The following is a 15,987-nucleotide window of genomic DNA, read 5'->3' on the forward strand; positions in this document are numbered from 1 at the left end:
CAGCGTACAGACCAGTCGGTTCAAAGACGGAGGCACAGAACGCTGGGCCCTTCTGCTCCTGGCAGGCGGAGCCTATACGTCTGTCGAGCTGCGTACCAGCATCGTTCCTCATCTGTTGACCGTTTGTGAGGACCCACACCCCGATCTTCTTGGCCAAGACTGTGTGGACCTGCCGACCGCCCTGCCGCCGACAGCCTCCCGTCGAGGCTTTGGACGGCACCACCCGGTGGCCTGCCCACAACACCTGAGGCCCCCATCACCAGTCTCGCTCTGACTAACACCATGGTTGAGCTGAACCTGACCACTGCTAAGAAGCGCCCCAGCGCGGTTGCCCGGCTGAGCGCCGAACCCTTGGACGACGAGGCCCGCCTCCGCCAGCTGGGATACAAGCAGGAACTCACCCGCGAGCTCAGCCTGCTCAAGAACGTGAGCTTTCAGGAGGTTTGTAGGTTGACTGAATGGGCTGACACGGGGATGAGGGGCGTGGGTGGCTGGAACCTTCGTGGAGGACTTACCTCGCAGCCTGTACACCGGCCGAGGCCTCCTTGGTCGACCGCGGCGGTGTGCACACCCCATCACTTTCCTCCTCGCATCCCACGAGCCATGAACGTCCCCTCCCCTCTGCACCCCACCACCACAGTTCGCGGTGTCCTTTGGCCTGCTGTCCATGCTTACAGGCCTGGGTGGGTTCTACACCTACGGCTTCACCCATGGCGGCCCCGTGTCTGTAATTTGGGGCTGGCCCCTGGCGGTGACCATGACCCTCACCGTGGCCCTGCCCATGGCCGAGGTGTGCAGCGCCCTCCCAACGTCCGGCGGCGTCTACTTCTGGGCGGGCACCCTTGGCGGCCGGCACGGGCCTCTTTACTCCTGGGTGCGGTGAGGGAAGGGAGGGGGAGACTCTGGGACTCGTTGCTTGGATGGGGAGGAGGGGTGTAAAGCGCGAGCCCCTGATCCCATCGGCAAAGCTGTCCGCCTTGGACTACGGATCTGGCCCGCTGGGGAGTGCAAGCCTGGATGGGGAGTTGCTGCTTCCACCCCTCCCTCCACCTCTCACTGGTTCGGTCACGCTCCAGCCGATCGTCCCTGGGATTTTGTCAAAGCCCCCCACCACCCAATGATATATTAAGATTGAAACCCCCCATAACAAATCACCTTTTCCAGATCACCGGCTGGTTCAATCTGCTGGGCCAGGTGGGCATCACCGCGGGGGTGGAGTACACGGTGGTCATGTACCTGCAGCAGGTGATCAGCATCAGCGAGGGGCGGTACTACGAATTCACCCGCGCGCAGCAGTACGGGTTGTACTGTGGCTTTATAATCCTGCACGGCGTGGCCAACGCCATCTCCGTCAAGCTCCTAGGCTGGCTCAGCGTGGTGTCGGTGTACTGGCACGTGCTGGGCACGCTGGGTGTGGTCATCGGCCTGCTGGTCATCGCGCCCGTGCACCAAAGCGCGGGGTGGGTGTTCGGCACCTTCATCCCCAACCCCGACACGGGGGTGAACAACCCCTTCTACCTCTTCCTCCTGGGACTGCTCATGAGCCAGTGGGCCATGACGGGGTACGACACCTCCGCACACATCGCGGAGGAAACCAAGAACGCCGCCATCGCGGGGCCGGTGGGCCTCATCATGGCCATTGTGGGCTCCTTCATCTGCGGCTGGATGTTCCTGCTCTCCCTCACCTTCTCCATCCAGGACCCCGCCAACATCACCAACCCAGACACCATCTCGGGGGGTGAGTCATAGAAATGCTGTTTGGGAGGGGGAAAGGGGGAGGTATTGGAAGACCACACATGGGGAGAGGGCGCATGGGCAAGGCTGCAGGGAGGGGGAGGTTGATGGCACTGTGACTGAGCGAGCGGGCGTGCTGGTGGGGTCTGCATGGCGTGGGCAGGCCTTTCCCAGCCGCGCTGTCCGTGCACGTGTTGAGGACCCAGATGCTACCACCTGCTGCAATCGTCTTTCCTGAACTCACGGCACCTCTTGTGCTTCAAGGACAACCCAAACCCTCACGATGCAAGACACCCCTATCACCAACCTCTCCCCCAATCCACCAAATCCAGGCTACGCCACATCCCAGATCTTCATGGACGCCTTTGCCGCGCGGTTCAACGGCAACACCAAGCCCGCCCTGGCCTTCATGCTCATCCTGTTCGTCGCCTCCAACTGGTGTGGCACCTTCTGCATCACCGCCAACTCGCGCATGCTGTACGCCTTTTCCCGCGACGACGGCATCCCCGGCTCGCGCTGGTGGAAGCGGGTGAACCCCACCACGGGAACCCCCATCAACTCCATCATCGCCATGGGCGCCGCCGCCATCCTGCTGGGCCTCTCGCTGCTGGGCTCCACCGTGGCCTTCTCCGCCATGTCCTCCATCGGCGTCATCGGCATGTACATCTCCTACGCCATCCCCCAGTTCCTGCGCCTCACCGTCGCCCGCAAGTGGTTCAAGAAGGTGGGGGGGAGGGGGCAGGGGGTTGAGAGGATGGAGGAAGGATGGGGTGGCACAGGCCTCTGTGACCTGGCAGGCGACAAATTTGTGTCAAGCATCCGCCCCCGTGCCGGTGAGGCCGCTTTGCCTGCACATGGCACCATGCTGCCTGTGGATCACTCCGACAGCACGGCACAGAGCCTTCCACAAACAGGCGCCCCCTTTCACCCAAACAACACCCCCCACAAACACCACAGGGCCCCTTCCACCTGGGCAAGTTCTCGCTGGTCATCGGCTGGATCGGCGTGTTCTGGTGCGCCTTCATCACCGTCGTGTTTGCGCTGCCCAACCAGTACCCGGTGAACTCCCAGACCCTCAACTATGCGCCCGTGGCCGTCGGGGTCACGCTCATCTTCTCCCTCGGCTGGTGGCTGCTCAGCGCCCGCAAGTGGTTCAAGGGGCCAGTGCGCAATGTGGATGTGGCCGTCAAGACGGCCTGCCTGGCAGAGGCCTATCAGGTGCAGGAGAGGCTGGTCGTATGGATGGGGGGCTTGGAGCTCATTGCGCGGCTGGTGTGAAGCCTGTGAGGCACCAGCAGGCAGAGAATTTCCTCCTGCCCTGAAGCCATGTCTGCAGAGCGCTCAAGTCTCACCGTCCCCACCCATTCACAGAGGGGGGAGCTGGATGATGCGTCGGAGCCCTTCACAAAGTCCAGCGACGATGGGGAGCTGGAAGAGGCCCCGGGGCCTGTCACGTCCGTGTGAACAGGCGGTATGCTTTGGTGTGATAACCTCACTGGCGGGATTCACAATGACTGTACTTCAGACACACTCTACATCTGCTGCTGGGCTCCCCTGAAACCACACATGCTCTGCAGAATATCTGTACTGGAACTGGAAACCTGCCGATCCCGCCATCCCGACGATCCTCTCTGCGCTCGGATTGCCCCTCAAAGAGGGGGATGCTGCATGGCCGGTGCCTGGTACTGCCAGCGTCGCCGCACCGAGCACCGAATTCTAGCACCGCCCTTGCTTCCTTGTAAATTCGATAAAGATCAGTGGGCAGGATGTGTGTGATGGAAAGAGGGATCGAGTTGTGACACCTGACCAGTCTTGCACCGTCCCTGGAGAAGCTCTTCACCTCAAGACGGTCGACGGCGCCCGCGGGCGCCCAAGCGCGCGGAGTGACGAAATTTGTCGAGGAGGTCTAACAACGCAGAAATGCAGACACCTGCCATTTCTACGATGCTCACACCATTACTCTGTATTACATTCTTCACAGACTGGTGAGCAGTCGCGGCTCACGGGGCCTACCACCCAGGCCAACATGAGTGAGGCTCCCAATCGTAAGCGTGGAGCAGAGGGCCAGTCGAGGGCCAATAAACGAAAGTACTTTCCCAGCAATGTAGGTCGAGGTGAATCTGCGGTATGTGTGGGCAAGTGTCGGCACGGAATAATACACCGCTGCGCTACCTTGCCGGACTTTGCACATCCCTGGCCTCCCCCACCCATCAGAGCTCCAAGAAGGACGGCATCCCCCTGGGAAGCCGAGGCATCCTGGTGTCCTGTGCTGGTGGAAAGGAGAATATTGCGGCCAGGGAGGCCATCGACGTCTTCACACAGGTTACAGCATGTCGACATGATGGTGTTTTTGGTGGGGTGCCAACAGGTTCGCCATGATTCCCTTGAAACTGTGGCGCTCTTGCATATTTTGTGCTTGCGTTGTTCCACCTTCCACCCCAATGTGTGCTATTCGCACCAGCTTCTTTCCCACATCCAATCCGCAGCGCGTCCTTGCTTGCAGGATCTCCCTCTCCCCCCCCTTTCAACCTCCCCTCTCCTCTTCATCACCGCCCAGTTGTACGAAGCGGACCATCCAGAAAGCGCGGCGGCGCCCAGCACCTCGGGCGGTGACGTGGCAGCCCTGCTGGCCGCTGAGGTGGCGGACCTGAAGGACCACCGCAAGTCCCTGTTCTACTACCACCCCACCGGCATTCACTCCACCGTGTTTGTGGAGATCAAGTACCCCGGCTCCCCCGGCCCCTGTGAGCTGGTCAGCCGTGCTTGCGAGGCGGCGCGCCAGTCTCGGCGCGCGGGGACCAAGCTGTGCAACCGTTTCTACCCCGTGGAGAGCACCTGCTACGCCAGCCTGGAGAAGATCAGGGAGGCGGGGGCCACGCTGGCGCGAGAGCGCTTTCCCACGACCGGTGCTGAGGCCAAGGAGGGCATCCAGGTGGGGAGTTGTTGTGGGCTTGAGGTTGGGTGAGGGGGAATGAGTTGGGGGACTTGGGAGGAACAGGGTATCTCACGTCATGCCTTGATGCAGGGGGAGCGCACCAGGGCGGGTTAAGGAGGTGTAGGGTGGACAGGCAGATGAGAACGGTATACGGGATTGCTGCGACATGGTCCAATCGGCTGCGAAAGAATAGGAAATGTGCAGCCGCTATCCTGGAATAAGTGCTCTGACGCCCATCTACCTCCCTCCCATCCTCTGAAACAGTTTGCAGTGCAGTATGAGCATCGGGCGGCACCGGGGCTGGACAGGATGGATGTGATCAACGCCGTGGTCAACAACATCAAGACGGTGGGTGGCCGGCTGCGGCCTGGTGTGAGGTCTCCCGATGTGGACTCGGGCTCTGGGAGAGTCTGTCAATGCTGTGAGGCCTCACATGGGGACTTGCAGGACCATATGGTGCAGCCAAGTCATTTGAGGATCCTTCTCCCCCCTTGGTCTGTAGCCACCACACAAGGTCAACTTGTCGGCGCCCCAGAAGACAATCCTGATCAATGTGCTGAAGACCACTTGTGGCTTCGCGGTGGTGGAAGACTTCAAGCAGCTGCTCAAGTACAACATACGGCTCCTGGCCACACCACCAGAGGAGGAGGAAGCCAAGGAGGGAGAGGGTAAGGCCAAGGCCGAGGATGCGGAGGGAGCTGACGAGGAGCAGCCTGCTCCCGTTGAGTCGGCAGCGGAGGTCAGCGAGGAGAAGGTGGAGCAGGAGGTGGAAGCGGGCAAGGATGAACCCGCTGCTGGTGGGTCAGAAGCGCCCGAGACAAAGGCACATGTGTAAGGAGATGATCATGTGGCAGGGCCAGGGCAGCCGCCCCATAGGTGGGTAGGTACGAATGACACAACGGGAGGGGTGGAGTCGCGCGCGCTCCCCACAGGGACATGGACACATTCGCACCATTGACAGACCATGAGGCCTGTGGCCGAAGCCCAATATTATCTTTCAAAGTCATATCGAGTTTTGCATATACATTGGGCTTGCATGCACGAGGCCCGGCGGTGCAGACGCTCGTGACCCTGTTGCTGGGCCGATGTCCACGGCGTCCGACGTGCCGGAGGCTTCCGGGGCTCTGGACAATGGAGAACCTAGCACTTCTGGGCCGGAGCAGAGGCATGCGCTGGGCGGAAAGAAGTACACCCGTCTGGAGCTGCCCACCCCGGAGCAGATGGCCGGCCAAGAGGCAATGAATAACTGCGCCGTGCGCACCGTGCTGTCCGCTGTGATGGGCGCGGGGCTCGGTGCCATGTTTGGGCTGTTCATGGGCACCATGGATGGCGCGGTGAGTGGGAGCTTTGGGTGTCGTATCTCCAGGGCGCTCAGAGTGGCTGACTGGTCCTGGTGGAAGCGAGGACACCCCTTGACGTGGGCCAAGCCTTGTGCTGTCAGAATCATCCACTCCGCTCCAACTCCATCAATGTACAGGGTCTAGGCATAGATGGGAGGCTGGCGACGGAAAATCAGAAGCAGAATGTGCGCCAGATCATGAAGGACATGGTTCGCAACACTAGCTCCAAGAGCTGGTAGGTGCAGCGCAGCATCGGAGGGTGAACAGGGATGATCTGCAGTGCAACGCATGGATAGTTGCAAAGGGATATGATGAATGATGTTCCCAGGGCATCACCGATAGCAGCTGGGGCGGTATTTATGGGCCTTTGTCCTCGATGCTGGTGCCTGTCACGAAGCAGCTGCCCAGAGAGTCGATGACCGGAGTTTCACCCATCACAATGTCTGCACTGTCTTGACACACGTGCCGCCATGCCTGTCTGCAGGTCCTATGCCAAGGGCTTCAGTGCCATGGGCGCTCTGTTTGCCGGGAGCGAGTGCGTGATCGAAAAGATGCGCGCCAAGCACGACAGGTACAACTCGGTCTACGCAGGGTGTACCGCGGGCGCAGTGCTGGCACATAGCGGCGGACCCAAGGCCATGGCCCTGGGGTGCGGCACCTTTGCGGCCTTCTCTGCAGCGATAGATCACTTCATGGACCATTGACGCCCTGTCCTGTATACTTGACATGGAACGGCCCTGGGTGTCAATCTGCGCAACATGTACCTTGCTTCAACCTCAGGCTCGTATTGAGATGTATGATGAGGACTTCCTCGTTGAGCTATCGTTCTTGTAGGTCGGAGTGCCAACTCCGTCAGCAACCCTATCAGTCCACGCGCGCGGATCTCGAGGGAACTTCCACGTGAAACTTCTCCGACTACATCGCCCGCGAACCACCACCAATACAGACAATAAAGTCTCGACTGCATGAGATTCCTGGGCACATCGTATTGACCACGACATGTAGGGGCCCACCGTTGCTCCAACAGGATGGCTGGGAGGGTGGTGTCGGCCTTCAGCCAGGCCATGTTCTCGTACGGCCTCCCACCCACCACGCGGCTCGCGATCGCCCTGTCGGGAGGTCCGGATAGCATGGCCCTCGCCGCCCTGCTGTCTGCCTGGCATGCGGAGGTGCGCGCCCGTGAACGGGGAGTGCCGGCCTCGCTGTGGCCCCCGTCCTCCCTCTCACGCCAGCACCCCTGACTTCTCCGCTCGACTGCACCCTCCGCCGTCCCTCCCAGGTCTCCCCCGACCTCCCCCCACCCCCAGCCCTCATCGTGGACCATGGCCTGAGGCCCGAGAGCGGGCGGGAGGCGGCTGCCGTGGCCGCCACCGCATCTGCGCTGGGCCTGGCACCCCGGGTGCTGGCCGTCGACTGGCGCGGCGCGGCGCCCCGTGGCGGGGCCACACAGACGGCCGCCCGCGCCGCGCGGTACTCGCTCCTCCTGGCGGCCTGCCGGTCGAGCGCCTGCTCCGGGCTGCTCACCGCCCACCACGCCGACGACCAAGAGGAGACCTTCCTCCTGCGCCTCCTGCATGGCAGCGGCCTGCGGGGCCTGGCCTGCATGGCGCCCCTCTCACCCTGGCCCCTGGCCTCCAACACGCGGCATAGGGCCCCCGCCACACACGCCCCCCCGCCGCTCCTCCTCCGCCCGCTGCTGAGCGTGCACAAGGCGGAGCTGCTGGCCTTTGGCGCCGCCATGGGCATCCCCCACGTCACCGACCCCACCAACGCCACGCCGGCGTACCAGCGCAACCGGCTGCGCGCGCTGCTGGGCGGGGCGGGGCCGGAGGTGCATGGCGCACTCCAGGCGCTGCAGCGGGCCTGCTCGCGGGTGGCGCGGGAGGCGCGGGAGCGCGGGGACGCCGCGCTCGACGCGGCGTCTGTGGCGGGGGAGAGGAGGCCGGGCACTCCCTCGGACCCCGCCGCGCGCCGGCTGCATGCGCCCACCCTGGCGGCGGCGGCGGGGCCCTGCCTGCCGGCCGCGCTGTCCATGCTCCTGCAGCGGGCATCACACGGCCGCTTCCCGCCCCCCTCTGCGGCGGTGGACGCGCTGGCTGCCAGGCTGGGCCGGGAGGGGAAGCTGGTGGGCAGCTGGACGGGGGGCGGGTGCATCGTGCGCCCCGTCCCCGGGTCACAGGGCCGCCTGATCGACTGCGCGCCGCAGGGCCCTGCCCAGGCCTGACTGGACCATGGCATCGCTCTGGGGCATGCCGTGTGATGCACGTCCCCAGCAGGTGGGGGACAGGTTGACAGGCTGGCTTCAGATGCCTGCTCGGCAGTGCAGAGGGTCTGGACCCCTGTGAACCTGCCCAGACCATCATTGTAGTGTATGGCATCGCTTTCCTCTCCCAGCATCCCACTCCATGTATGCTCCCGCATTCGAGGGAAGCAGCATTGTGATGTGACATGAGGACTTGGAGACATTACTTCGGGACTTGGCGAAGACAAGCGCCGTGATGAGTCTCAGCCAAGACATGGGGACCTCCTTGCAATGCCCAGAGCGTCCGGGGCAGGACACTTGGGACCAAAACTGGAATGTAAAGACAAAGAACGCCCAGGCCCGTGTTCAATGATGTGTTGAATGAAAAGCACAAAGGAAAGTGGCCACCGGTCCGGGCCCTGCGTTACTCCAAATCACCATGAGCTCCTCGTGCTGTCTGGCCGCGTAGCAGTGTTGTGTAGCACCCAGGGTTCCAGGCTAGTCCCCGGTGGGCACTTCAAGGTTGAGGGCCAGTTGGGTGTCGCCCAGCGCCTCCTTGTACTGCGCAAAGGTCAGCCCCTTGGCATCAGCCCCTGCGGCGACCATGGTCCGCTCGATCACGCTGCGCAGCTCGGCCTCGGCCAGGGTACTGCCAATGAGGTACCGCAGGGTCTGCGCCATGTCGTCCTCGGAGATGAAGCCGTCGCCTGCGTGAGTGAACAGATGGGATGAAGATAGGTTGGCACAAGTGGCCTCAGTCGCGAAATGTCCCCGGCCCAGCACAGCTTGGCAGCAACCGCCCATACTCCAGAGATTACACGTCCACCTGGCATTGGCGGCCACAATACCTTGAGCAATCCATGAACACGTTTTGCGCGCCATTATACAGCCCAGGAGTCTGAACCCCCCCCCTCTTCCATACTCCCTTCCCATCCAACCCTCGGTCTCTTACCGTCGACGTCATACACATCAAACATGACCTTCAGCTTCTCCTCCCGCCCCGCCTTGGCACTGAACCCGGAGAGGAAGGTGACAAACTCCTTGAAGTTGATGCTCTCTACAAAAAAGGACAAGCGTTGTGCCAAGGGGTTGATGGAGAGCTCCGGAATGCTCAGGAACTCCTCAGATGAGATGAAGCCCTGCGCCAAAGACACCACAGAATAGGAGCTGTTTGGAGCACGGCATCGAGGATCAGTAGTGAGGACCCCGACCTGGTGCAGCGTAAGACGCGCTGAGGAATAGGAAGGAGGTGCACTTCTCGAGTGGCGAGTGGCGACCCGACGGCATTCGCCCCTCTCACCTTGCGGTCTTTGTCCAACCTCCTGAACCGCTTGTACAGAGCCTCAATCTCTTGCTGATCGACTGCATTTGGGTTCGTTCGTTGATTTAGGGGTCAATAGTCAAGTAAATGCCAGCGTTGACAGCACCCTCCACGACTCTCCGCCCTGCGCACACGCCCCGTTGCTGTGTTGGACCATCTCCTCCACGTCCAACTGAGACAGACCGAAGCTCATTGTCTGCCCCATCTTGTTTGTTGCGAGATTTGCGCATACCTTCCCCGATGAGGTTGGCGAGCGGCAAGTCCTGTGTCTCTCGATGTCGAGAGGGGGCGAGCTCTCTCTTGCGCAGGTCCACGTCAGCAAGATTCTGGGTCATCTTGGTTTTTGAGAGCACTTGCATTCTTGCAGAAGGGTCATTTGCGAATGAGCAATCCTCGTGTCACAGCATACAGCGTGATGGGTTGAAGAGTTTGAGACGGCTGACACTAGAGTCACTCCTCCCTTGCCAGTCCTCTACAGGCTTAGCGGCAATCGCGCTGAGCCTCCTCCTGCCCAACAAATCCTGTGAAGACCTGCGTGGCAAGTGCATTTGGGGAAGATGGCCATAAAATTGTTGGTGCATACTTGAAGTGGCCAGAGGTGTTGGTGTGCTGCTCTGAGGGCTGCTTACACTGTGCAAGATTAACCATGTACCCACCCCTCAATGTGCTCCGACCCATTCATCTCAATCCAGGAGCCTTTCTGAAAGCGTTGCGGATAAAGAATATTTCGACCCCCCCCCCAAAGCTACCTGGCACATGGGGAACAGTCGGACTATGGAAATGGCGACCACCTCGGGGCAAGTTCGAAATTGCAGGATCCCCGGCGTATTCACAAAGTGCCTGTGTTGGGACTCTCGTCGGATTCTATGTATGGTAACAACTTGTAATGACTTATTGATCAGGCTAATGTGATCGAATGCCGCGCTGAACCGCGTCTGCATCCGTCGTCGGGAGTGAGGTGGTGCCCCTACCATGAAGCGCGGCAGTCCCCGGTTGCTGCCCTCGGGGGACCGCCGGCGGACCATTGCCCTCTTCTTTGCCGTGCAGCTGGTGGTTGGTATCGTTCTGCTCACCAGCCGCAGCCTGTTCGCCGACTCGCCTTCCAGCTCCCAGGTCCTTGCTCAGTCCCGGGAGGCCGCCCCCTTCTCCTTGGGCCCCAACTGCACAGTGGACCTGGCCCATGCCGACGCTGCCTTCATCAAGGGTCGGGTGGAGGCCATGGTGCGCTCCCTTGCGGACACCAACCCCTGGATGGGCACCATGATGGAGAGCGCCGAGGAAGGCCAGGTAGGTGGACTCGGGAGGGAGGGTTTCAATCATGGAAGCACTGTTGTGCCAGGGGCCTGAGCATGCCAACCCCTCGCAAAGCATGCTGCATCTGCATGCACAATTGCCCTTGCCTCCCTGCTGAATCCTTGCCCTGACCCGCAGGCATCAGGGCCAGGTCCCCTGGGAGCCTTCGTTCCAAACACGCTCAGACCCTCAAGCCCCCCGCACCTCCATCCCCCCCTGAACCTGCAGCTGACCAGGGGCGAGGTGAGGGCCATCGTGGGGCGGGAGGTCCCCCTCCCCGTGGATGCGCGGTACGGCGTGCAATCAAGCGAGTCGGTGCCGGGGGTGCAGGACGTGCACGCTGAGCTGGCGGCGCTCATGGCTGCCAGCCTGGCGGGTATGACCCCCGTGGAGGGCACCGCGGTGCGCCGCCAGCACCGCACCACGACCGCAGAGATGGGCGTGGCGGCGCGCGATGCGCTCAACGATACCAGCAGCGTCCCCGCGCGCATCGCCTTCCTGAACGCGCTGGCGGAGGAGGCGGCGCCGTACGCGACCACGCGCGTGGCGGTGGTCACCACCAGCGGCGTGGATCTGCGTGGCGTGCGGCGTGAGGTACTGCCCTGGCTGCAGTACCACACCGAGATGGGCGTGTCCAGGTTCTACATCGTCTACAATGGGCACGACGCGGCGGCGGTGCAGGCGCTGGAGACCATCCGCCATGTGCGCCTCATCCACGTGCACGAGCCCTGGGCAAAGGGCGTGGACAGCGCCCTGGTAGAGCTCTACTCCGGCCTGTCCAGGCAGTGGAAGGGGCGACCGGGGAACTATGCACTCATGGTCACCCAGGGTGAGGCTTCGTGTGGGTGGGGAGGGTGGGGTGCCTGGGAATGGGGAGGAACAGGGACATGGGAGGGCGGGGCGGACCACGCATGTGGGACCGCGAGAGTTGGGTGTGCCGCCGCCGCGCGGTTCCGCAGCCTTCCCGGTGGCCTGACAGCAGGAGCGGATGCTTTCTCGAGTCCTTTTCTTCCTTTATACACACATTCCCTTGCCGCCCACAAAAATGCACGACACCACGGCTCCCCACGCCCCCGCCTCCCCCCCCCCCGCCCCCCCCATTTGAAACAGGCTTTGGCGAGCACGAGGGCCTGCGCCGCGCCAAGGAGGACGGCATGCAGTGGCTGTTGCATCTGGACCCCGACGAGCTCGTCCAGCCCGGTGACGCCTCGGGCAGCCTGGCGGAGGTGCTGGGGCGGGTCCCGCCCCACGTCGCCTCCTTGCGCTTCATGAACTTCGAGGGCCAGTCCGAGGCCGGGGATGTGGTCAACCGGTACGAGCAGGTGACGCTGTTTCGGGTGCACAAGCACTTCATCACCCCCGAGGCGCACTGGTACCGCTCCCGCTTCAAGCTGGGCGCCTCCACCTCCTTCCTCCTCCTCTACGCCAACGGCAAGGCTGCGGTGCGCGTGGACGCGCCCGGGGTGCGCCACCTGGGGCCCCACTTCTGGACGGGGGATCCCTCGCCGCGCTGGCAGTCGGCTGACAACCCGGGGGGGGAGTTCACCAACCTCGTTTCCGACGACAGCGTCATCCTGCACTACCCCTACTCATATGTCTCCGACGTCGTGGACAAGGCACACCGCTCCTGCCCGGACAGCTACCTGGAAGCTGCGCGGGCGGGGGACCGCGCCAAGGTCCGCGAGTGCTTCGTCATCGAGGCCGACCAGGACGCCTACATGGCGGCGGCGGCGGGGCCCACAGCCGTCACCGACTTCTTCTACTCGCGCTTTGTCCTGAGCGAGGGGGTCAGCGTCCGCTGCACCGACCCGGAGACCAAGTTGAAAGTGAGCCGGCTTCCATATCTTGGGAAGGGTGGGGAGGAGTTATTGAAGGCCACTTTTAGGGGCAGTTTGGGGGGGCTAGAATCCATGGGTGGGAGGAAGAGTAGGGGAGGCGCCGCAGAGGGCGCGGCGTGCCAATAGAACGTGGGGGAGAAGAGGGCAGTGCGCATGGCTGCTCCTCGCCTGCGCCGGCCCTCATGCTCATGTCGATCAAGGGCCGACTCCCCACCCCATCCCTGTCCGCCGCCAACCCTTAGTGGCGCGCCGCTGTGACGCCGGGCCCCCACCCATCCACTCCACCCCACAGGGCTGGTGCGAGCTCAAGGACGTGGAGCGGCTCAAGCACCTGCTGCAGAAGATCGGGCTGTTCCGCAGAATCAGCGGGCCCTCCATCCTGCTGCGTCAGCACGAGCGGGCCATACAGGCGCTGATGCATGCCGGCTCTGCGCTGCGCTGACGGCGCTGGGCTGGCGGCGCCGCAGCGGCCCGACCCCAGTGGCCCCCTTGGGTCGGCTGCTGGGGAGACGGTGAGCCGCACAGGGCCCGAGAGGACTCATTCAGGCATTGCACTTGCACTGGGAACCCCCGGGCTCTCGGAGGGGGTTGGTTGCCCTCCTCCTCCCCTCGTCCTCTCGAGGATGTGGGCATCTCCCATTTCACGACATTCATTTTTCATATGGCTCATTGCTTGGGGGAATACCTCCCTCATCACCCTCACGCCCTCTGTAAGAGCAGGCAATCCTGACTGGCGTCCAGATTGGTCAATCTGGGTACTGTTTGAGCAACTCTGGCAGGGAGAGTCATCGTCGCATGGGTCCTACAAGCACACACACCAGGAGTGGTAAGTCTCTTACACACAAGGATGCCAAGATGCCAACATTGGGAACGTGAAGCCGCGTCGAGAACTCCCACGGGAGGCCAGGTGCCGCAAGGCATGCTGCTGCCTGACTGTGAGGCCGCCCAGGAACGAGCTGAGGTGGCAAGCCAGCCCTGACACCTTCACTCAGCACCAGAAGTGTATATGCCAGGGGAAAAGAGGTTCATTGCATAGATCAACGGAAAGGACCAAGGGGGTTGTGTGCCTGCTAAGGGCCTGAAGGCTGGCTCCAACGGCGGCTCCCGCGAGTCATAGGAGCGGCCGTGGAGCGATCTGAGCCGTTTGAGCGTGGCCAGTGCGTGCGCCGTCAACGAATGATGCCTCACACGTCCTCGCCAAACCAAGAGAGGGACCTGCCCAGCATCTGTTGCAGGGCCAGGTTGCTGGAGCGATAGTACTGGCGCAGCCGCTGCTTGACCGCCGGGTGCATCGTCCTGCCGCGGGGCTTGCCCTGCGGAGCGAGTTTGGAGTTGAAGAAGGGATTGAATTCATGGCATGAGCAGAGGTCTACGGACTGATTCAGGGGCTGGGGGCGCGCAGGGATGCAGGAGTGTTGGGGCCTGACGCACCATGCAAGGGCCTGCTTGGGCCAGCCCAGACCTGGGGGGAGGCAGGGTGATCCTGCCCAGTGGGCATCCAACCTCCAGACACAGAGTCGCCACCGCCCCCCTCCTCCTGCTGCTCCACAGCTCCCACCGCCGCACCTGCATCCCCGGCGGCATGGGCTTGAAGGCGTAGGCCGGCAGCGCCGCGTCGGCGCCCACGAACTTGAGCACGGAGCGCACGGTGGCCTCTGGCTGCGCCACAAAGTCGGCAAAGTCTACGAACATCATGTTCTCCTTGGGGAAGGCGCGGAGGAAGCGGTCCAGGCAGTCGGCATACTTGGCGGCGCGCAGCGCGGGCCGCGGGTCGGTGGTGCTGTAGAAGCGCTGCATGAGGTCGGCGGGGAGAGGTTCATCAAGGGGCAGCTTCTCGACAGCCGCCCAGTACGCGCTGTCCTCCTCCGTCTCGGCCAGGCTGTCCCCCGCCAGGTCGTGCTCGCCCAGCGTGGACCACTGCAGGGGCATGCCCAGGTCCCGGAGCTGTGATTGTGCAGAGGAAAGTGTGCAAGAGAGGGTGTGATGGTCAGCCAGCAGGGATGGAGGCCGTGGGGCGGGTCACCAGCGCCGCCTCTTGATGGGTTTGGAGCAGATCAGACGTTCTCCACGCCAGAGGAAGAGCAGCTCAGCCAGTCTCCTAGTATCCAACCACTGCCGCATCCTCAGTAACTGGATCCTCACAACAATGTCCGCGGGCGCCCCAGGTTCCTCACACCCCGTCCCACACACGCTCACCATGAGCTCGCCCGAGATGACGGCCGCCAGCGGGTCCCTCATCATGAAGACCAGCTTGGCGTTGGGCGTCATGGCCTTCATGCGGGCGGGGACATGAGGCAGGCAGGCGTGCACGGGGCAGGCGTCAAAGCAGAGCCAGTTGCCGTGGCGGACGCGCGCCAGGGTGGATGCCACGATGGTGGGGAAGAAGGAGCGGTAGGCCGAGGTGCTGGTGGTGGAGGAGCGGCCCAGGGCCCCAACATAGAAGTGGGACTCCCTGGGGGAGAGATGGGGGGGAGTTTGGGAGTTGGAAATTTGGTGGTGAGTAAGGGAGGGTGGGTGGGTGAGTGAATGGCTATGGGGAAGGCGTGCCCAGAGCCTGGGCAGAGACTGGGTTTCCTGGCATGCCCACCCCCCGCCCAGGGTCCCGACCGCCCCCGATCCCGACACGCGCCCGACCCACTTCTCCAAGATCTCGTGGTAGGGAAGCCCGTCCAGACCGTCTATGCACGGGTGCTGCTTCAGGTAGGTGCACATGGAAGTGGTGCCGCACTTGGGGAACCCCACGATGTAGAAGTGGGGTAGGTGGGGACGCAGGGGCAGGGTCAGGTACCGTCGCACCACTACGGGAGGGGAAGGGGGGGGGAGGGGGTGTCGACAATATACGGAACTTGTCGCTCTCTGCCGGTAGGAGCATTCCACGCCACCCGACAGAGGGGGCCTGGGTTCCGACACCATCCGGCGCTCACCATTCATGCAATATGAGGCCTCGAAACCTAGCCGGGTGAGGATGGCCTTGGCACCCCCCCCGCTCCTCAGGGCGTACACCGCGAAGGGGGTGGCATAGTACAGTCTTTGTGCTAGCAGGTACGAGAGCCAGGGGGCTAGGAGGGGGGTGAGCATGGACAGGATGCGAGCCACTAGCAACCATATCCCGAGGAGCGGGAGGGCGGCCAGGGTGAGGGCATCCTGTCTCTCCATGGCACCAAGGTTGCTTCAAGGTGGTGTTGAGACAATCTAATGTATGCAGAGATAGGTTCGAGAGCCTTTCTGAGTGATGTGTGGGTGTCGAGATCTGCCTGGGGAGATTGGGTCGTGGTACAAACCAG

The 15,987-nt window shown here is 62.8% G+C and overlaps 7 protein-coding genes across 7 annotated transcripts; 4 read left to right on the plus strand and 3 right to left on the minus strand.

Annotated features, from left to right (window-relative positions):
* Positions 1–282: 282 nt before the first annotated feature.
* F751_2050 (putative amino-acid permease) lies at positions 283–5,504 on the plus strand (the record flags this gene model as incomplete). The annotated part of the gene is made up of 10 exons (XM_011401618.1): positions 283–426; positions 641–874; positions 1,165–1,738; positions 2,067–2,458; positions 2,692–2,952; positions 3,106–3,192; positions 3,949–4,056; positions 4,292–4,666; positions 4,934–5,017; positions 5,172–5,504. The coding sequence occupies 10 exons, from the start codon at positions 283–285 to the stop codon at positions 5,502–5,504; spliced, it is 2,592 nt and encodes an 863-aa protein (XP_011399920.1).
* Positions 5,505–5,754: 250 nt separating this feature from the next.
* Positions 5,755–6,713, plus strand: F751_2051 (Mitochondrial import inner membrane translocase subunit tim-22; the record flags this gene model as incomplete). Its single annotated transcript, XM_011401619.1, has 3 exons — positions 5,755–6,003; positions 6,147–6,244; positions 6,494–6,713. The coding sequence occupies 3 exons, from the start codon at positions 5,755–5,757 to the stop codon at positions 6,711–6,713; spliced, it is 567 nt and encodes a 188-aa protein (XP_011399921.1).
* A 324-nt stretch (positions 6,714–7,037) lies between these two features.
* Positions 7,038–8,233, plus strand: F751_2052 (tRNA(Ile)-lysidine synthase; the record flags this gene model as incomplete). Its single annotated transcript, XM_011401620.1, has 4 exons — positions 7,038–7,178; positions 7,289–7,408; positions 7,460–7,933; positions 8,054–8,233. The coding sequence occupies 4 exons, from the start codon at positions 7,038–7,040 to the stop codon at positions 8,231–8,233; spliced, it is 915 nt and encodes a 304-aa protein (XP_011399922.1).
* Positions 8,234–8,749: 516 nt separating this feature from the next.
* Positions 8,750–9,907, minus strand: F751_2053 (Calcineurin subunit B; the record flags this gene model as incomplete). Its single annotated transcript, XM_011401621.1, has 4 exons — positions 8,750–8,958; positions 9,204–9,390; positions 9,552–9,613; positions 9,805–9,907. 4 exons carry the CDS (start codon positions 9,905–9,907, stop codon positions 8,750–8,752), a joined length of 561 nt encoding a protein of 186 aa, XP_011399923.1.
* A 637-nt stretch (positions 9,908–10,544) lies between these two features.
* F751_2054 (hypothetical protein) lies at positions 10,545–13,145 on the plus strand (the record flags this gene model as incomplete). The annotated part of the gene is made up of 4 exons (XM_011401622.1): positions 10,545–10,859; positions 11,094–11,694; positions 11,976–12,691; positions 12,996–13,145. 4 exons carry the CDS (start codon positions 10,545–10,547, stop codon positions 13,143–13,145), a joined length of 1,782 nt encoding a protein of 593 aa, XP_011399924.1.
* Positions 13,066–13,245, minus strand: F751_2055 (hypothetical protein; the record flags this gene model as incomplete). Its single annotated transcript, XM_011401623.1, has 1 exon — positions 13,066–13,245. One exon carries the CDS (start codon positions 13,243–13,245, stop codon positions 13,066–13,068), a length of 180 nt encoding a protein of 59 aa, XP_011399925.1.
* Positions 13,246–13,887: 642 nt separating this feature from the next.
* F751_2056 (hypothetical protein) lies at positions 13,888–15,859 on the minus strand (the record flags this gene model as incomplete). The annotated part of the gene is made up of 5 exons (XM_011401624.1): positions 13,888–14,016; positions 14,270–14,647; positions 14,900–15,155; positions 15,291–15,501; positions 15,655–15,859. The coding sequence occupies 5 exons, from the start codon at positions 15,857–15,859 to the stop codon at positions 13,888–13,890; spliced, it is 1,179 nt and encodes a 392-aa protein (XP_011399926.1).
* Between the last annotated feature and the right edge of the window lie 128 nt (positions 15,860–15,987).

Source organism: Auxenochlorella protothecoides (assembly GCF_000733215.1).
Source record: "Auxenochlorella protothecoides strain 0710 unplaced genomic scaffold scaffold19, whole genome shotgun sequence".
Taxonomy (NCBI): Eukaryota; Viridiplantae; Chlorophyta; class Trebouxiophyceae; order Chlorellales; family Chlorellaceae; genus Auxenochlorella; species Auxenochlorella protothecoides.